This window comes from Ceratotherium simum, chromosome X (genome assembly GCF_057802395.1).
Source record: "Ceratotherium simum simum isolate JZ-2026a chromosome X, ASM5780239v1, whole genome shotgun sequence".
NCBI classification, from domain to species: Eukaryota; Metazoa; Chordata; class Mammalia; order Perissodactyla; family Rhinocerotidae; genus Ceratotherium; species Ceratotherium simum.
In genome coordinates, this window is record NC_141940.1 from 1704559 (window position 1) to 1723989 (window position 19431).

At 43.1% G+C, this 19431-nt stretch overlaps 1 protein-coding gene across 1 annotated transcript in view; it reads right to left on the reverse strand.

Annotated features, from left to right (window-relative positions):
- TKTL1 (transketolase like 1) overlaps positions 1 to 13690 on the reverse strand; it is a 29548-nt gene extending 15858 nt beyond the window's left edge. The window contains exons 1-6 of the mRNA XM_004443327.3: positions 13540 to 13690; positions 9102 to 9219; positions 5131 to 5228; positions 3711 to 3902; positions 3500 to 3627; positions 1728 to 1921 (exon numbers count right to left, since the gene is read on the reverse strand). Of these exons, the coding sequence (XP_004443384.1) occupies positions 1728 to 1921; positions 3500 to 3627; positions 3711 to 3902; positions 5131 to 5228; positions 9102 to 9219; positions 13540 to 13673 (864 nt within the window). The 5' untranslated portion in view covers positions 13674 to 13690. The remainder of the gene's footprint in view (positions 1 to 1727; positions 1922 to 3499; positions 3628 to 3710; positions 3903 to 5130; positions 5229 to 9101; positions 9220 to 13539) is intronic.
- Positions 13691 to 19431: the final 5741 nt, after the last annotated feature.

Below are 19431 nucleotides of genomic sequence, written 5' to 3' on the forward strand. Positions count from 1 at the left end.
TGTAACTTTTTTAGTCAATTTTGATATTTTCTGTATTCCAAAAAAATGGCCCATCGTTTTTTACAGGTTTTCATACCAATTAGCATAGAGTTGTATAATTTTCTCATAATTCTCTGAACGTTTTCCCAATCTGTGGTTATCTCCTCTAATGACTAACTTTATACATTTATGGATTTTATCTCTTTAAGTAGGGTAGCTAATGGCTTGTCTACTGTATTAGTAATTCAGAGAGCCAACTCTTAGATTTGTGTATTAATGTGACTTATTTTTTAATTCATTGATTTTTTTATGAACTAACCTGCTTCCTTAATTTTTCCTATTCGTAAAATATATACACTTCTTTTAAAAAAATGAAAAGTTCCTGTAATCCCACCTTCCAGAGATAAATACTTCAATTTGTGTCATTTCTCCAAATATACTTTTCAATGCCTTTCAATAATATCTGATGTCCCCTTTTAAGATTTTCTACACAAAAACAGAATTTAAAGTTGCTTTGCAACTTTAAAAAATTTTAATAATAATTTAGGCGAGCTCTTAGCCTCTTGCTGTGTTGTTTCCAATTTTGTCATGATAATCAATGCTGCAATCAACAATCATTCTGACAGACATATCTGCACACTTGCACAGGTATTTCTGTAGGATAAATTCCTATGAATTGCACTGCTAATTTGAAGGGTGTGAACAGCTGAAGTGTTAACACATATTGCCAAAGTACCCTTTCTTTGTTAATATGTGCTTTTCCTTATTAACACCTTTCTTTTCCTTTCTGTTTTTTAATTTCTCGAGTAGTCAATTCATTTATTTTTAACCCATATTACCAGGCTAAGAAAACATAAGCAACACTCAAAATGTCCCCAAATAAATAAGGAAACTAAAAAAGGGTCAGAGGGGCCGGCTCGGTGGCGTAGCGGTAAAGTGCACGTGGTCCGCTGCAGTGGCCTGAGGGTTCGCAGGTTCGGATCCCAAGCACACACCGACACACCGCTTGGCAAGCCATGCAGTGGCAGCATCCCATATAAAGTAGAGGAAGACTGGCATGGATGTTAGCGCAGGGCTAACCTTCCTCAAGCAAAAAAAGAAAAAGAGGAAGATTGGCATCAGATCTTAGCTCAGGGCTGATCTTCCTCACACACACAAAAAATAAATAAAAAATTAAAAAATTAAAAAGGGTCAGAAAATATTTTATTCCTCCCAGGTTTGCCACCTTGTTTCCTTAGGTCCTGAAGACCCTGCCTATCTTGGGTCTGCTGTAATATAGCAGAAGGTAGGATATAAAAATGATAACAAAAAGGCTTTATGTTCAGGGTTTCAAGCCTAATTTGTTTTCTCGTTGAAGAATTGGTCTTTGATGAATTGGCCTGCTTCCTTGTGTAATCCAGGGAGTACGTTCAAAAGATCAGCCCAGCCAGGGCCCCATCCTTAGCATAGTCACAGAATTGTGGCCGCTTCATGCATGGTTGACTGCCAGACCACAAACTAAATTTAGGAAGCAAGGAAGAGCTGCACAGCACTGCGTGCTAGTAAGTAGGGATTGACTGATAAGAAAATTCAGACCTAAGTTAAATTTTAAATCAAAGAATAAACAGAAATAGTAAAAGAGAACTCCATCTTTATTGCTTATAACTTTAAAGGTCACACCATCTAATAATTGGTTCATCCGTGGAGATCAGAGTAAACGAAGAGTTGTGTGTATTTAGGAAAAGCACAGAACAAAGCAGTTTGCCTACCTTGTCACCACCTTCGTAAGCAGGTGGAGAGGTCATTTCTATATCTGTGATGGTGATTTGAGGCGAGTCTTCTATAGGTGGTTTTGGTTCGAGATTCCTGTTGGTCTCTATCTGGCTCTCAATTAGTTTGATAATTGCATCTGCTCTTTCTTTTGGCATTGGCTTTCCATGCCAATTTTCTGCATCCTCAACACCTGCAACCAAATGAATAAAAGACATTCATTACGTAAGTACAGGCATACCCCATTTTATGGTGTCTTGCTTTATTGCGCTTTGCAGATACTGCGTTTTTTTCCAAGACCCTCCACCAGCAAAAAGATTACGACTTTCTGAAGGCTCAGATGATGGTTAGCATTTTTTAGCAATAAGGTATTTTTAATTAAGGTATGTATACTGTGTTTTTAGACAATGGTATTGCACACTTAATGGACTACAGTATGGTGTAAATGTAACTTTTATATGTACCGGGAAACCAAAAAATGTGTGAGACTCGCTTTATTGCAGTGGTCTGGTAACGAACCCACAATATCTCCATGGTAGGCCTGTATTTAATGAGCACCTATTAAGTCATCTGAAAGACATCCTGATGGAAAAGATGTCAGCCAAGGACTCACAGGAGTAAAAACCTGGCACAGGGAGCCTGAGATGGTATTGCAGTCCCAGAGGACAGCCTGAACAAAGGCCCAGGGGCACTTGAGGGGGCCACTGGCCCTTGTACTGGTGAATGGAGAGGAGAGTGAGGGAAATGAGGCTGGAGAGACAGGCAGGGTCCCTGGACCATGGAGGATCCTGTGGGTATAAGGAGTTTGAGTTTTGTCCAAAGCAAGATGGGAAACCACTGAAGGATTTGGAGTTGAGGAGGTGACTGATCAGACCCGCGTTGTAGAAAGATCACCATGTCAGCTGCGTGGAAACTGCCTTGGGGAGACTGCAGTTAGGGAGAGATGAGGGGGACTGGAGCGGGAAAGATGGAGAGGAGTGAACAGATCTGAGATATACTTTAGGGGTGGAATCAATTAGAGTTGATGACACACCAGGTGTGTGTGTAGGGGCATATAAGGGAGAGGGGGAGGTAAGGACGATACCCAGGTTTCTGCCAGGAGCAAATTGGTCAGATTGTCATTTACTGAACTTGGGGTACCAGAGAGTAAGAACATATTTTGAGAAGGAATCAAAGAACAGTTTTATTCTAAAACATTGTCACTGAAACACACCAGGAGTCAAACCCTTTGCAACTATTTATACTTGAGATGAACGACTTCAGGTGTCAGCTTAGAAATCTGCAAGGAGTTAAGACTTTCAAAGCCCCTCCTTCCCTGACCCTCAGTCCCACAGCTCCCTTCCCAGATGTGCCACTTTGCTTTATCAGTTGACTGTGTTCTCTCAGGTGGTGCATGGGCACAGGGAAGGTGTGTACACCCTTATGTACATCTATTCACACACGGAACAACACCCCTTCTCACTCTGCACTCCCGTGGAGATCGCTCCCTGCCAGTCCTCAAACTGATGGACTATCCTCCTAGCCACTCCCCTCATGCAGGCAGAAAATCACTGCTTGCTTACTGCGGGCCTGGGCTTCCCCTCCCACCCTAACCAGACCTACTATCTATAAGGGCTAAGGAGAGCAAGAGCCTCCAGCACATATTACAGACGTGACCACTGTGCACTAACCCAGTTGTCTGCCCGGCCAGCCTGAGCCTCCTTCTGCCTCATCTGCTGTGCAGACAGATGTTTTTAACATAACCCCAAGCAGAAAAGAAAGGCTTGCTTACTTGGAATACCCCGGCCCTTGAAGGTCTTGGCAATTACAGCAGTGGGCTTGTTTTTCACTTGAGCTGCCTGCCAGAACACTTCGCAGAGTGCTTCCACGTCACGGCCATCCACAACATAGGTATTCCACCTGTCAACCGAGGAGGAGGCCAGGTTACAAGGCAAAGGGGGAGTGGGGCAGAAAGAAGGAGATGTGAAACAGGACACACTTACCCAAAGGCTTCGCAGCGCTTCTGATAGACTTCTATGCAGTGCTCGAGGGGCAAGGCGCCACCGTAGCCCAGGCGGTTCACGTCAAAGATGGCCACGAGATTGTCCAGACTGTAGTAGGAAGCAAAGGCCAACGCCTCCCAGACGGAGCCTTCTGAGGACTCTCCATCTCCCATAAGGCAGAACACCCGGTAGCTGGGGCAAGCCAAGAGAGGTTAGGACCCTGCTTGGGGCTCTTCTGGGCCGCTCGAACAAATATATTTCACAGAGAGAAACAAAAGAACAGACTGAAGCAGTTGCTTCTGATCAGTAGGTTCCTAAGACCATTTTCCTCCTTGATGCTGTCCTAACTCGACAGCTGAGGAAATGCAACTTTAAAAGCTTGGGCCTCACGAGATGGGCTTCAGCTCTGGCTAGTTTTCTCATTTAGCTGTAAAGGCTATTTCTAGGTTCTGCCACTTCTCTGGGCTCAACAAACAAGAGGGGATGGGGAGAAAGCAGCTCCCTTAAACAACCAAACAATATTTACATACACGGTTTCTTAGCAAGCTCCATTTTAAGCACTGCCACCTTCTATTCCTGATTTTACAAATTTAGTTACAACAATCATAACAATCAAAACATTCCACGTCAGGAGCAAATGTTCTGTTGTAAACAGTAAACTCCTCTGCAGCAGAAACATGAAGTACTATCTATACCAATAAAACACAACCTAAACCCCACAAAAGTGCTCTAAGTGAAGTTTACAAACGTGATTAACTGCAGGACAGGGACTAATAGAGGCAATCACGAGAGGAAAAATGCCAACAGACTCATGGGAACTGGAGCAGGGCAGCTGCCCAAGCAGTGGAGGAAGCACAACAAAGTGTCTCCAGAAGGGCCACTGGCCTGGAACCAGGGACTGAGGGGCTCCAGATTCAGCATGCCGGGGGATCATGGGAGTAGCACGTGCGTGCCACCATGGCCAACCCCAGGCCCCGCCCTGCCCCGCCCTGCTCCCACATCAGCAGCAGCTGGGCACACGCCCCTGTAAGAAAAGCACTGATCTGCCTGTCCTCAGAAAAGTGAAACCACTCTAGAAAAAAACACCTTTGATTATTAATATTTAGGGATCTCCAATGCAAAGGCAAATGCGCCATCTGTTCACTTGACAGTGAAGCTCACTGAGAGACGGAAAACAGGAAGATGTCTTAGACAAGACTGGAGTCCTAATAAGCGGATTTCTATGCTGCAGGTAGCACTTAGCACCCAACCGGAGGTGCTAGACCAGTTTCCAGAAACACGATTTCTTTACTCCTTGAATACTTGGTAACCTGAATTTTCAAAACAATCACTGCCTTCCCAAACTAATAAGCCATAAATAAAGCCGAAATGCCTGGGGGGGGGTGGGGACAGTTACATGGTTTCTGGGTAAGCGCCTTACCTGGCCTTGTCGAAGTACTTGCCAGTATACGCCATCCCACACGCAGCCCCGAGTCCTTGCCCAAGCCATCCAGTTGCCACATCAACAAATGACAGTCTCTGTAAGAGAAGAGACCAAATGAACCTAGGAGCACCTGCAGGACACGAGTTATTAGGCTGACTTCTGGCACCAAGCGCAGGCTGCTGCTCGGAATGGCACTTCCCACCCTGCGGAGTGAATTCCTCTTCACCGCACCCACATGCACCCCAAGTCTCAGATCAACATCACAAACATAGGAGAGCCATAGCCAACCCACACAGCGTGGCAAGGGCGACTGGAGCTTTGGGAGCACAAAGGAAGGAGGCTTCTCCTCCACACGGCAGCCTCAACAAAGCCAAACACCAAAGCAGAAAACGTAAGCATGAGCCTTGCCACTTTCACAAGGCCTTTTATCCAGCCGTGCACAAAACCAGAAACACTGAAGAAGGTTGTGATTTCCCTGGTCTGTAAAACTCAGGTAATATGAGATGCTAGAAACGAATCACTTTCCACCACCGCTCCACCTCTCCCCGCATCCTGTTTTCACACGAAGGCTATCATTGTTCCATGGAGAGAATGTGGCCCTCTGACGGCCATAGGGTGGTGCAAAAGGGCTGCCGCACTGAGGCCCCACTCTCAAGCTTCCAAAGACATGCTGAACGTATTCAACGCCTCCACTGCTGCCACCGTGGCCTGGCCACAAACATCTCTTGCCTCCATCACTGCAGTGGCCTCCCTGCTTCCCCCATAGCCATTTTCAACACAGCTGCCAGGGGAAGCCTGTTAAAACCTAAGCTGGGTCATCAGTCCATACCGAGAACTGTCTAAGGTCTTGCCATCTCATGCCACGTAGAGCCCAAGGTCTTGCACCAGCCTATCCACTCTGGCCCCCATCACCTACTACTTTCCCTCCCATCACTCTGGGTGCCCTTGCCTCCTTGCTGCCCCTTGGACGTGCTGGGCACCCGCATGCCTCAGGGCCTTAGCATGTGCAGCTCCCTCTCCCCTGAGTGTTCAGCGCTCGTGCCTAAACAGGTGCAGAGCTCATTCCCTCACCCCTTCCAAATCTCTGCTCAAACGTCAGCTTGATCAAGGCCTTCCTGGACCATCTCTTTCAACTAGTACCCCCTACTCCTCCACTTCCCTTGGATTCAGGAGGCTCAGCCCATTCTGGTATACTATCTATTTACGGGTTTGTTTCCTGTCTCCTCCCTCCTCCATTCAAATGTCAGCTCCATTCAGCAAAGACTGGTGTGTGCTTTCACTACCATGGATGGGCAACTGTATTTGTTAGTCTCAGATCCCTCTCCCGTCCTGCTCCACACTAGTCCTCCACTCTTCCGGGGACTCTTGACCTTCCCTAGCTTTCTCCATGTGCTTTGTGCCCTTTGTGCTTTGTGTGGAGAGGGAGAGACTCCCTCTCCATTTTGCATCTCTAACCTCACAGAACTGTCCCACTGAATTCTCTCCTGATGACGTCTCTAGCTCTGTCTTCCTTCCCATGACTCCTACCTTACTCCTGTAACAAGCTCCGGCTCCCAGTTGCCCTGCCATGTCCTTGTACTGAGCCTGGCCTCTGCACTCAGACCAACTGCACTTCTCCCGGCTTTAATGCGTAGGGCAAGTGAACCCACCTATTAAAGGCTTAATTTTATGAGTACGATGGAGGTGAGAGCACCCTCAGGCAGCAGGAGGCTGTAGACTCGCTTGAGAAAATTGGCAGGGAGCCAGCACACTGCCTGGCACGGGGACATGGGTTCCCTTCCCTTCCCCAAGAACTCTTATTCTGTGGGGAGAGACAAAGTTGAGAGGGGCCAAAGGCTACAATAAAAATGCATACAAGGTGCTACAGGTACCCAAAAAATAAAGACTTCTTTTCCAGGTGGTACTTCTCATCTTTGTTCTGGCACAAGTGCAATCCAAGAACAAGTTTACAAAAAGGCCTTCTGGGGGCTGGCCCCGTGTCGTAGCAGTTAAGTGCGGGTGCTCTGCTGCTGGCGGCCCAGGTTCCCGTGCTGTGGCGGTGTCCGACATAAAGTGGAGGAAGATTGGCAAGGATGTTAGCTCAGGGCCAGTCTTCCTCAGCAAAAAGAGGAGATTAGCATGGATGTTAGCTCAGGGCTGATCTTCCTCACAAACAAAAACAAAAAACAAAAAAGGTCTTACTTCCCAGGACTTCTTGGCTGGAGAAAACAAAAGGGCTCATAAAATAAAAACAAATACCTGGGTGAGGGGATAGGGGATCACAAGGTCCCTCCCCAACAAGCCCTTAGTACAATGAGGGCTCTAAGGGAATCCAAACACCTCACAGTCAGTAACACCACCAGGCTTTAGCAGTCAGCCCCCTAATGTAGTTGTCTGCGTTAGACACTCATGTCCCAGGAGCACCTATCATGAAGACCCTGGCTCCTCTGCCTGTAGTGAGTCCATTTACTCCATTCCCAACCAAAGCCATGATGGATTATGCTCCTCTGTGTGTTCTCTTTTCTTTCAATCCTGTCTTCTGCTTAAATCTGATAAACACACAAATTCTGGCAGCTGAACAGTGCCTAGTCTGCTACTGCACGCCAGAAAGCCTCTTTATCCCTCTACGGCCGAAGACTGCTATTATATGATAGCAACGGTTATGGGATAGTCTAGGCATCTTTCCTTTTCTTAAACCAGACATCTAAACACTCACACTGTGTTTGTACACCTATATTTATTCAATTTTTATTGTGAAGAAGTTCAAGCTTATAAGTTGTAAGAACAGTAAAACGAAGTCTCATACTCTTCACCTACATTCATCAACTACTGCTAACAGACCACTTTTGCTTCATCTCTTTCTATACGCACACTCACACATTTGATTTATATTGTGCCAAACCTCATTTGAGATTACATTTCAGACACCAAGACAAGAGTCATAACTACAACCCCAGCTACTTCAGCCATACCTATATCCTGACTCTGTCTTTAAACTACTTCCCACTGCCCAGATCTGGGGCTTCTGTTTGTACATGGGTCTCTGGCAGGTGAATTTTAAGTGATTTACTCAGGACCCAGCAAACTCTCCAACAGCATCAAAAGAGCTGCATACTCTTCTAGATCAACCTTGCTTTTACACTCCTTTTCTCTCCTATCCCCCAGTGTTATGAGATACCTGGTACTATATCTAGTCTAATGAGAAACTCTCCCTTTGGCGGCAGATCAGATCTGCAGAGAGACAAAAGATAAAGATGACTGACAGGGGTGGGATGCCCCTCCAAATCAAACTCAATTTTCCTCGACCTCAGCAAGTCAGATCTGCTAATGTTGCCCGCCTCTACTGAGGCAGCAGAGGATGCGAGCAACAGGACCTTGCCAAGGGGAGCTTTAGTGCTTGGTGGGGTAAGGCAGGGCACCACCAAAGGAAACGAAGGGCGACCAGTTGCCACAAGTCATCCTTCCAACCATGCAGTTCTCACTAGAACATCTTGTAGATCTCTATGAGGTGCTGAATGTTTGTGTCCCCCCAAAATCCGTATGTTGAAAACCTAATGCCCAAGGCGATGGTATTAGGAGGTGGGGGTCTTTGGGTGGTGATTAGGTCATGAGGGCAGAACCCTCAAGAAGGGGACTAGTGCCCTTATAAAAGAGACCTCAGAGAGATCACTTCTCCTTCTGCCATGTGAGGGTACAATGAGAAGTCTGTGACCAGGAAGAGGGCCCTCATCAGAATGCAACAATGCTGGTGCCTTTATCTTGGACTTCCAGCCTCCAGAACTGTGAAAAATAAATTTACATTGTTTATGAGCCACTCAGTCTGTGGTATTTTGTTATAGCAGCCTGAACACATTAAGACACGAGGCAAAGAAAGAAGAACCAAAAAGATAAGCGGAACCCATTTCAGGCTTTGTTGCTACATGGTGGCTTTTAAAATGAGTTTAAGAAGTGAGCATCTGAGCAGGCCCTGGGATCCCATGCCACCTTACCTTGGAGAGGACGAATCGGTCATTGTCCGGGTTCTCCGGGTCCGCCTCCTTATACCTCATGGTGTGGAAGAACAGCACCGCCATGATCTCAGCAGCACTGCTGCACGATGTGGGGTGACTGAAAGACAGACATAGCACAGATCATTTCTCACGGGTAAGTGACTCACCAGGGACAGGGTGCACGAAGAGCCCTTTTAGCATATCGTCTCCTCAGACCGGAAGCAGCAGTCATTTCTCCCAGGCCTGGAAGAATCCAGCCAAGGGAAAAGGATGCAGGGCCACTGTCTCTACTGTCTCCAGGCTCACAGCTTATAAGGATGCTTTACAGCCCAGTAACCTCACAACCTCTTTCCCTGTAAAGAGCAAGACCTCCAAGACCAGCCCCCTTCTATCAATGGAGCACCTATGACCTTGGGGCAAGTTCACCTAATCACTCCATAAGCACCTGAATGTTCTTTCACTTTTTTGAATTCATCTGTGATATCATTAATCAGAAATGTCACGAAGCAGAAATAAACCCGTGCATATATGATCAACTAATATTTGACAAGGGAGCCAAGAATACTCAACAAAAGAAAGGATAGTCTCTCCAATAAATGGTGCTGGGAAAATTGGATATTCACACATAAGAAAAAGAAACTAGACTCTTATCTTACACCGCTCACAAAAATTCACTTGAAACGGATTAAGACTTAAATGTAAGACCTGAAACCATAAAACTCCTAAAAGAAAACATAGGAAAAAGGCTCCTTGACATAGGTCTTGGTAATGACTTTTTGGATATGACATCTAAAGCACTAATAACAAAATAAAAAATAAACACGTGGGACCACATCAAGCTAAAACACTTCTGCACAGCAAAGGAAACCATCAACAAAATGAAAAGACAACCTACAGAACAGGAAAAGTATTTGCAAACCACGTATCTGATAAAAGGTTAATATCCAAAATATATAAAGAACTCATACAACTCAATAGCAAAAAAAACCAAATAATCCAATTAAAAAATGAGCAAAAGACCTGAACAAACATTTTCCCAAAGAAGATATATGAATGGCCAACAGGTACATGAAAAGATGCTCAACATCACTAATCATCAGGGAAATGCAAATAAAAACCACAATGACACACCACCTCACACCTGTTAGAATGGCTATTATCAAAAACATAAGAGACAAAAAATGTTGGCAAGGATGAAAAGGAAACCCTTGTGCACTGCTGGTGGGTACAGCAACCACGGAAAATGGCATGGAGGATCCTCAAAAAAAGAAAAACGGAACTACTACAGGATCCAGTACTTCCACTTCTGGGAATATATCTGAAGGAAATTAAATCAGGATCGCAAAGAGTTACCTGCACCCCCATGTTCATAGCAGCATTATTTATAATAGCCAAGATATGGAAACAACCTAAGTGTCCATCAACGGATGAATGGATAAAGAAGCTGTGGTACATACATACAGTAAAGTATTATGCAGCTATAAAATGAAAGGAAATCCTGCCATTTGTGACAACATGAATGAACCTTGAGAGCATTATGCTAAGTGAAATAACCCAGAAAGACAAATACTGTATGATCTTACTTATATGTGGAATCAAAAAACAAAAAACCAAACTCATAGAAAAAGAGATTAGAATTGTGGTTACCAGAGACAGGGAGGTGGGGGAATTGGAGGAAGGTGGTCAAAAGTTACAAATTTCCAGTTGTAAGATATCTAAGTACTAGGGTTGTAATGTATAACAAGATGACTATAGCCGACACTGCTGTATGCTACACTGCTGTATGCTACGTAGGAAAGTTGTTAAAAGAGTAGATCCCAAGAGTTCTCACAAGGAAAAAAACATTTTTTTGCTTTTCTTTTTTTTGTATCTATATGAGACAACGGATGTTAACAAAATTTACTGTGGTAATCCTTTCACAATGTAAGCAAGTCAAATTATGCGGCACACCTTAAACTTATAGTGCTGTATGTCAGATGTATTTTGGTAAAACTGGAGAAAAAAGTCAAAAAATGAAACACCACGAAGAAGACCCCATTCTACTACCTCAAGTGAATTTCTTCTAGGAGTGAATGGTGAGCCTGAGAAGCTTCTCAAGGTGAACTTCGAGGCAGTTACCAAATGCTAAAATAAGCACTGGTCTTAGAAAGCAGCCTGCATGTTAAGTGCAGCCAGTTCCTCATTAAGAAGCAGGGAGGGGGCAGGGGACAAAACCAACTCACTAGAGCCCCACCCCCACCATCAGAAGAGTAAGATTTTAGGTCCAATTCATGTGTATTAATAATGTCTCTTTGCAAGTTTCACAATATAGAAAACTGAGACAAAACTCTTGCCTTACAAGTATCCCCTAAGTGCACGATTTGGATTTAAAAGCTGTTAGACATCCCTTGAGAAAATGCAAACCATTATTAAATTTGAAGATGAAGTGAGCAAAATGAAAGTGTAAAAAAAAATACCAAAATATGCAAGTCTTAAACTCATCTACACCATCCTTTTAATGTCATAGCCCAGGCTGGAAGACAAGCTTTAAGACAGATATCATGCAAAATATGTTATCTGACCATAACAGGATGAAGATAGAAATAAATAACAGAAGCAAATCAGAAAATTCACACATTTATGGAAATTAAACACACTCAAACAACCAACAGATCAAAGAAAGCATCACAAGAGAAATTAGAAAATACTTAGAGACCAATGAAAGCAAAAACACAACATACCAAAATTTGTGGCATGCAGCAAAAGCAGTATTAAAAGGGAAATTTATAGCTGTAAATCCTTACATTAAAAAAGAAAGATCCTGGGTCCAGCACCAGTGGCCTAGATTAAGATCACCATGCTCTGCTTTGGCAGCCCACGTTCAGTTCCCAGGCATGGACCTACACCCCTTGTCTCTCAGTGGCCATACTGTGGTGGCAGCTCACATACAAAAAAAAAAAAAAAAACAAGAAGGTTGGCAGCCCATATTAGCTTAGGGTGAATCTTCCCCAGCAATAAAAAAAAAAAAGAGAAAGACCCAAAATCAAAAACCTAACTTTACAAATTCTGGACTAAAAAAAAGAGCTAAACCCCAAGCTATCTGAAAGAAAAAAATATTACAGCAGAAATAAGTAAAAGAGAGACTAGGAAAACAATACAGAAAAATCAACAAAACCAAAAATTGGTTCTTTGAAAAGATGAACAAAATTGACAAATCTTTATCTAGATTGACTAAGTAAAAAAGAGAAAAGAGGGGCCCGCCAGGTGGCATAGTGGTTAAGTTCATGCGCTGCACTGCGGCTTCACGGGTTCGGATCCCCCGCGTTGACCTACACCACTCCACTAGTCAGCCATGTTGTGGCGGTGACCCACACACAAAATGGAGGAAGATTGGCACAGATGTTAGGTCAGGCAGAATCTTCCTCACAAAAAAAAAGGCAGATTGGCAAGGAATGTCAGCTCAGGGACAATCCTCAGCAACACAAAAAAAAAAAAAAAAAAGAAAGAGAAAAGAAATTACTAAATTTACTAAGGCAGATTTAAAATTACTAATTTCATTTCAGAAATGAAAATAAAGACATTACTATTGATTATATAGAAATGAAAAGGACTATAAAGTCTGTGAACAACTGTACGCCAATAAATTGGTTAACCTAGAAGAAATTTCTGGAAACAGAAAACCCAAGAAGACTGAATCACACAGAAATAGAAAATCTGAATAAACCCATAACTAATCAGGAGACTGAATTAATTCGCAGTCAAAAACCTCGCTGACAGAGTCTGGACCTGATGGCTTCACTGCTTAACCCTATCGAATATTCACAGAATTAACATCAATCCTTTTCAACCTCTTCCAAAAAACTGAAGGGAACACTTCAAAACTCATTCTGCGGCCAGCATTGCCCCTATACTAAAGCCAGACAAATACCGTACAAGAAAACTACTAACATCTCTTACGAATATCGACACAAAAATCCTCACCCAAGTACTAGCAGACCCAACAGCTCCCTTCTGTTCCAATTCTTACTCGCCGATTGCTTTCTCTTAGGCTTTGTTTCTTTAAACTCCACGTCCTGGGTTTCGGGACCCTGGCATCACCGGCAACCGCTTACACAGAAAGCCGGCTGGTACCCCGCTCCTGGGCCCCACTCCCCCGCCTGCCCGGTCTGACCCCCGGGGCTCTTCCTGCCCGCACGCGACGGTTCTGGCTCCCTCTGCTAACAAGGGACACCCTGAGGGCCGGGGCCACCAGCTTGGGCCAGCTACGCAGCAGCGAGGGCGGGCGCCCAAGCACGTGGCCAGTCGGCTGGCGTCTGGGGGCAGCAGCCGAGCCCCGACGCTGGAAACAGGGCCCTACCACCGAGTCCGCTCAGCCCTCAACAGTTCCCTTCACCTCACGCCCCCGTCACCGCTGGGCCCGTCGCTCGGCGCCACGTGGGCTTCGAGGAGGACGCCTTACCCGGAGCTCGAAGCACACGTGACCCTGATGAAGTGGATGCGAAGGCGATTAGCCATGTCCCGAAGCACCTGCAAAGTCCTCGCGTCAGGCTTGGTTTCATCGGCCGTCGCAGCGCTCGACTTGCAGTCAGCCATAGCTGCAAACCCGTCGGCGCCTGAGGACCAAATGCCGCGTACTGTGCTCTGAGGCGCTCCCACGTGACCCCCGCGCGCCGCTCCCTCCGCGCGCCGCTCCCTCCGCGCGCCGCTCCCTCCGCGCGCCGCTCCCTCCGCGCGCCCAATTCAATGAATTTTGAATTTATCACTGGCACGTTAGACATTATTCAAAACAGTTTAATTTCTTTATACCTTCTTTTCATGCTATCAATTCAAAGACGGTACCTCTGCGCGTGGATCCAGGGTCTACTTTTGGGGTGATAAAAAAGTTCTGAAACTAAATGGTGTGGCGTTTGCACAACGAGGAGAATGTAGTAATGGTGTTCGAATCACGCACTTTAAAGTAGTTACGATGGTAATGTTTGTTTTGCACGTTTTATCACGCTATAACAAAAGGCACGCTGGAATTTTATAGTTTGCTGGTGCCCTCGCCTGCCCCCATGGCAGCCCAGCCCCCAGGTGGCCTTCTCAGCAGATGAGGCGGGCTGAGGGTCCTGAGATGCAAGGCGTCTCAGCGCTGACCCCTTTTTTCTTTCTAGAACCTTCTGTATGGCAAGACCCGCGCGACTGTTGAGGTGGCAGTCGCCCAACGCTACCCTGCAGCTTTCCCAGGGAGCCTGAGTTGAGGGAGCTCGAATTGACTTTGCGTCTGAAAGTCACCATCTCCAAGGCCACAGTGTAGTCACAGAGAGCTCGTCCCTCTGACTTGGAGATGGTCTTCCAGGAACCAGCATGGCTGCCAGTGGCACCATCTCCACAACGCTATACCCTTAGTTCAACCACTGGGGAGCATCTTAGCTCAAAACTGCCGAGCTCCTGAGAGCCCCCAGGTGTCCCCGAATATGGCCAGGCTCCCACGTTCTTGCTCAGTTAAAAGAGTACGTGCGCTAAAAATGGTCACTGATACTGCGGAGTATTCCTCAGCAAACCCGGAGCCTCTGTGTCCTACTTGTAAAATGTGTGAGCACTCCTTGCCCCACAGCCTCAGCCACCTGGGTAGTGTTAGTCTTTTTCCTGTGCTGCATTCTCATTGATGGGTGAGAAAACCGTTTTTCATCATTGCTTGGATATATGTTTGCCTGATTTCCCTGCAGTTGCACAGTTTCTGTATGTTTATTGCCATCCGGATGGAGATCTTCCTTTCTGAATCTCTATTACTATCCTTTACTGTTTTTATATTGGATTATTTGGTTTTAGCTTCCTGATTTGTAGGACTTCTTCATATGTTATGTTGATTAGCTTTTTATCTAGGAGAGATATTACAAATCTTCTCAATCTGTTGCTTTTTAAAAATGGTAACAGAGATACTTTATTGTTTTATTGATGTCTTAATAGTTTATAACATTGTCAAATTTTAGTCATACATTATTGTTTGTCGGTCACCATATAAATGCATCCCTTCACCCCTGGAGCCCACCCCTGCAACCCCCTTGCCCCTGGTAACCACCAAACAGTTCTCTCTGTCCGTGTGTTAGTTTATCTTCCACATATGAGTGAAATCATGCGGTGTTTGTCTTTCTCTCTCTGGCTTATTACACTTAACATAATACCCTCTAGGTCCATCCATGTTGTTGCTAATAGGACAATTTTGTCTTTTTTATGGCCGAGTAGTATTCCATTGTATATATATACCGTTATCTTCTTCATTCATTCATCAGTGGAGGGACACTTGGGTTGCTTCCACTTCTTGGCTATAGTGAATAATGCTGCAATGAACGTAGGGGTGCATAAGCCTCTTTGGATTGTTGATTTCAGGTTCGTTGGATAGATACCCAGAAGTGGGATAGCTGGATCATAAGGTATTTCTATTTTTAATTTTTTGAGGAATCTCCATACTATTTTCCATAGAGGCTGCACCAGTTTGCATACCCACCAGCAGTGAATTAGACTTCCCGTTTCTCCACAACCTCGCTAACATTTGTTTTTTGTCTTGGTGATTGTAGCCATTCTAACAGGTATAAGGTGATATCTTAGCGTTGTTTTGATTTGCATTTCCCTGATGATTAGTGACATTGAATGTCTTTTCCTGTGCCTATTGGCCATCTATATATCTTCCTTGGAAAATTGTTCAGGTCTTCTGCCCGGTTTTTGAACAGGTTGTTTGTTTTTTCATTGTTCAGTTGTGTGAGGTCTTTACATATGATGGAGATTAACCCCTTGTCAGATATATGATTTGTAAATATTTTCTCCCAGCTGGTGGGTTCCCTATTCATTTTGATCCTGGTTTCATTTGCCTTGTAGAAGTTCTTTAACCTGATTAAAGTCCCACTTGTTTATTTTTTCTTTTGTTTCCCTTATCTGAGTAGACATGAAATTTGAAAAGATCCCTTTATGACCAATGTCAAATAGTGTACTGCCTATATTTTCTTCCAGGAGTTTTATAGTTTCAGGTCTTTGATCCATTTTGAGTTGATTTTTGTGTATGGCAAAAGAAGATGGTCTCCTTTTGCCATCTTCTTTGGCAAAAGTGGCTGTCCAGTTTTCCCAGCATCATTTATTGAAGAGACTTTCCTTTCGCCATTGTATGTTCTTAGCTCCTTTGTCGAAGATTAGCTGTCCATAGATGTCTGGTTTTATTTCTGGGCTTTCAGTTCTGTTCCATTGATCTGTGTTTCTGTTTTTGTATCAGTACCATGCTGTCTTAATTATTATAGCTTTGTAGTATATTTTGAAGTCAGGGATTGTGATGCCTCCAGCTTTGTTCTTTTTTCTCAGGATTGCTTTAGCTATTCGGGGTCTTTTGTTGCCCCATATGAATTTTAGTATTTTTTGTTCTATTTCCATGAAGAATTTCATTGAGATTCTGATTGGTATTGCGTTGAATCTGTAGATTGCTTTAGGTAATATGGATATTTTAACTGTGTTTATTCTTCTAATCCATGTGCATGGGATATTTTTCCATTTCTTTATGTCATCATCCATTTCTTTCAATAATGTCTATCCTTGAGAATGTTCCATGCACACTTGAGACGAATGTGTAGTCTGCTTATTTTGGATGGAGTGCTCTGTATATATCTATTATGTCCATCTTGTCTAGTTTTTCGTTTAAGTTGACTATTTCCTCATTGACTTTTTGTCTGGATGATCTATCCCTTGATGTAAGTGGGGTGTTAAGATCCTCTAGTATTATTGTGTTGTTGTTAATATCTTCTTTTAGGTCTGTTAATAGTTGCTTTATGTACTTTGGTGCTCGTATGTTGGGTGCATATATATTTATAATTGATATGTCTTCTCGGTGGACTGTCCCTTTTATCATTATATATTGCTCCTCTTTGTTTCTCATTACCTGTTTTATCTGGAAGTCTATTTTGTCTGATATAAGTATGGCAACACATGCTTTCTTTTGTTTGCCATTTTCTTGGAGTATTGTCTTCCATCCTTTCATGCTGAGCCTGTGTTTCTCTTTAGAGCTGAGATGTGTTTCCTGGAGGCAGCATATTGATGGGTCTTGTTTTTTAACCCATCCAGCCACTCTGTGTCTTTTGATTGGAGAATTCAATCCATTTACATTTAGAGTGATTATTTATACATGAGGACTTAATGTTGCTATTTTTTCGCTCATTTTCTGGTTCTTTTGCATTTCCTTTGTTTCTCGTCCCGTGTGTTTTGGACCACCAATTCAGTTTGGTATTTGTGTAAGTTGATTTTTTTAGTTTGGTATTTGTGTAAGTTGATTTTTTTAGTTTTCTCTTTATTTATCATTTGTGACTGTGTTCTGATTATTTGTTTAGTGGTTACCGTGAGGTTTGTATAAAAAATCTTGTAGATGAGATAGTCCATTATCTGATAACCTCTTATTTCCTTAAACTTAAGTCAGTTAGATCGCTTTCCTCTTCCCCTTCTAGGTTATTGTTGTCACAATTTATTCCATCTTGTGTTGTGAGTGTGTGTTTAAAGTGATGAAGTTATATTTATTGATACTTGATTTTTAAGAAGCAGCAAGTGTTTGAACCAAAACCTAAATATTGCTTCTTTTTAACTTTATGCTTTTGTTCTCCATAAGAAAGTTTAAAAATATGTTTTTAAGTAGTTAAATATGTAAATCTTTTCCTTTATGGCATTTTGGTTTGAGTCTTGTTTAGAAAAGTCCTCTCCACACAAGGATTATAAAAAGGTCTCCAATTATGTCCTTGTAATACTTTTAGAGTTTCACTTTTATGTTTACTTCTTTATTCTGCCTTAACTTTCTTATTGTATATGATGTAAGGTGGCACTCTAAATTTTTTTCAAATAGCCAATTGTCCCAAGACCATATTTATTATTCTTCAAAAATTTCTTAGCTATTCTTTTGCATTTTCTCTTCCAAATAAATTTTGGAATCCGCTAATTTAAGATTCATAAGACATTCCCATTGGGTTTTTATTGGGATTTCATTGAATTGATATGTTAATATGTAGAGGGCTGACATATTTACAGTATTTCTCTTCAAGAACATGGTATATAGCTGTTGATAATCACATTTTGTTGGCATCCTATTTTATATTTTCTATTTACCCTGATATCTTGTTTCTTTTTCTTCTTCCTTTCCTTCCTTTTTTTGGATTAATTGACTTCCATTTTTTTTTCTCCTCTTGGTTATTTGGATGTTATGTACCTGGCTTTTTTCTAGTGGCTACCTTTTAATTTTTTTCACCAACATATTTTTTCAATTTTGAGTTTTATATGATATCTGTAAAATTCCGCAATAGAACAAGTCATTAGCAAATTTTAATCTTTCCTATTTCCTACTTCCTTTTAAAACAATTATTTAGTTCTTTCATTTATCAATGGTATATATGAACATAGTTTAAAGCAGGGGTCAGCAAACTTTTTATGTAAAGGGCCAGACAGTAAATATTTGAGGCCATGTGGTCTCTGTTGCAGCTACTCAGCTCTGCTGTTGCTGTGGCACAAACTTGGCCATAAACAATATGTAAATGAACGAGTGTGGCTGTGTGCCAATCACACTTTGTTTATAGACATGGAAATTTGAATCTCATATAATTTTCACGTGTCACAAAATATTCTTCTTTTAATTTTTTTTGAACCATTTAAAAATGTAAGACCCATTCTTAGCTTACACCTGTACAAAACTGGGCCATAGTTTGCCAACCCCTGGTCCAAAGAGTTAAATAGTTCTACAGGGTTTATTACAAAAAAAGCAATCCTTGGCTTCCACCCACCAAATCGTCCACTCCCCAGAATCAACCATTTCTAACCCTTTTAGCTGTTTCTTTTGGCATTTAGCTCTAATTCTCTAAATAAATTTATAGTGCTATTTCTTTATTTTTTAGAAATTATCTATTGACTTCTTATTATAAAAGATGATGATGTAGCTCTTTCACCGCCCCCCTTCCTTCCAGTATGGTATACAGTGATTTGGGTTAGAACATTCCTTGGAGTTCACATTATCGAGTCCATGGAAACCCTAGTTACCACTGAGTCATCATCCTGATGACTTTTCCTTTCTCTCCTGACATTTTGTTTTCCATAGAGTTAGCACTTGTCTCCCCCTTGCCCCTGTGCTACTTTTCCTCTACTACTTGTCATGGGTCAGCACTTCCCCCAACTATCTACATCTCCTCTCCAGCTGGTCAAAGGTGTCTGGCATTCCATTCATTTCGTTCCATTGGCGTACTCCCTCCTGGAGTCTTTTGCCTTGCCCTCTAGGACCACTGCCCAGCCACCAGCCTGGGATCCCCTTCCATCATCCTGGAGATTGCATTCTCCAAACCTCTCTTTTGGTTTGGGGCCCCTG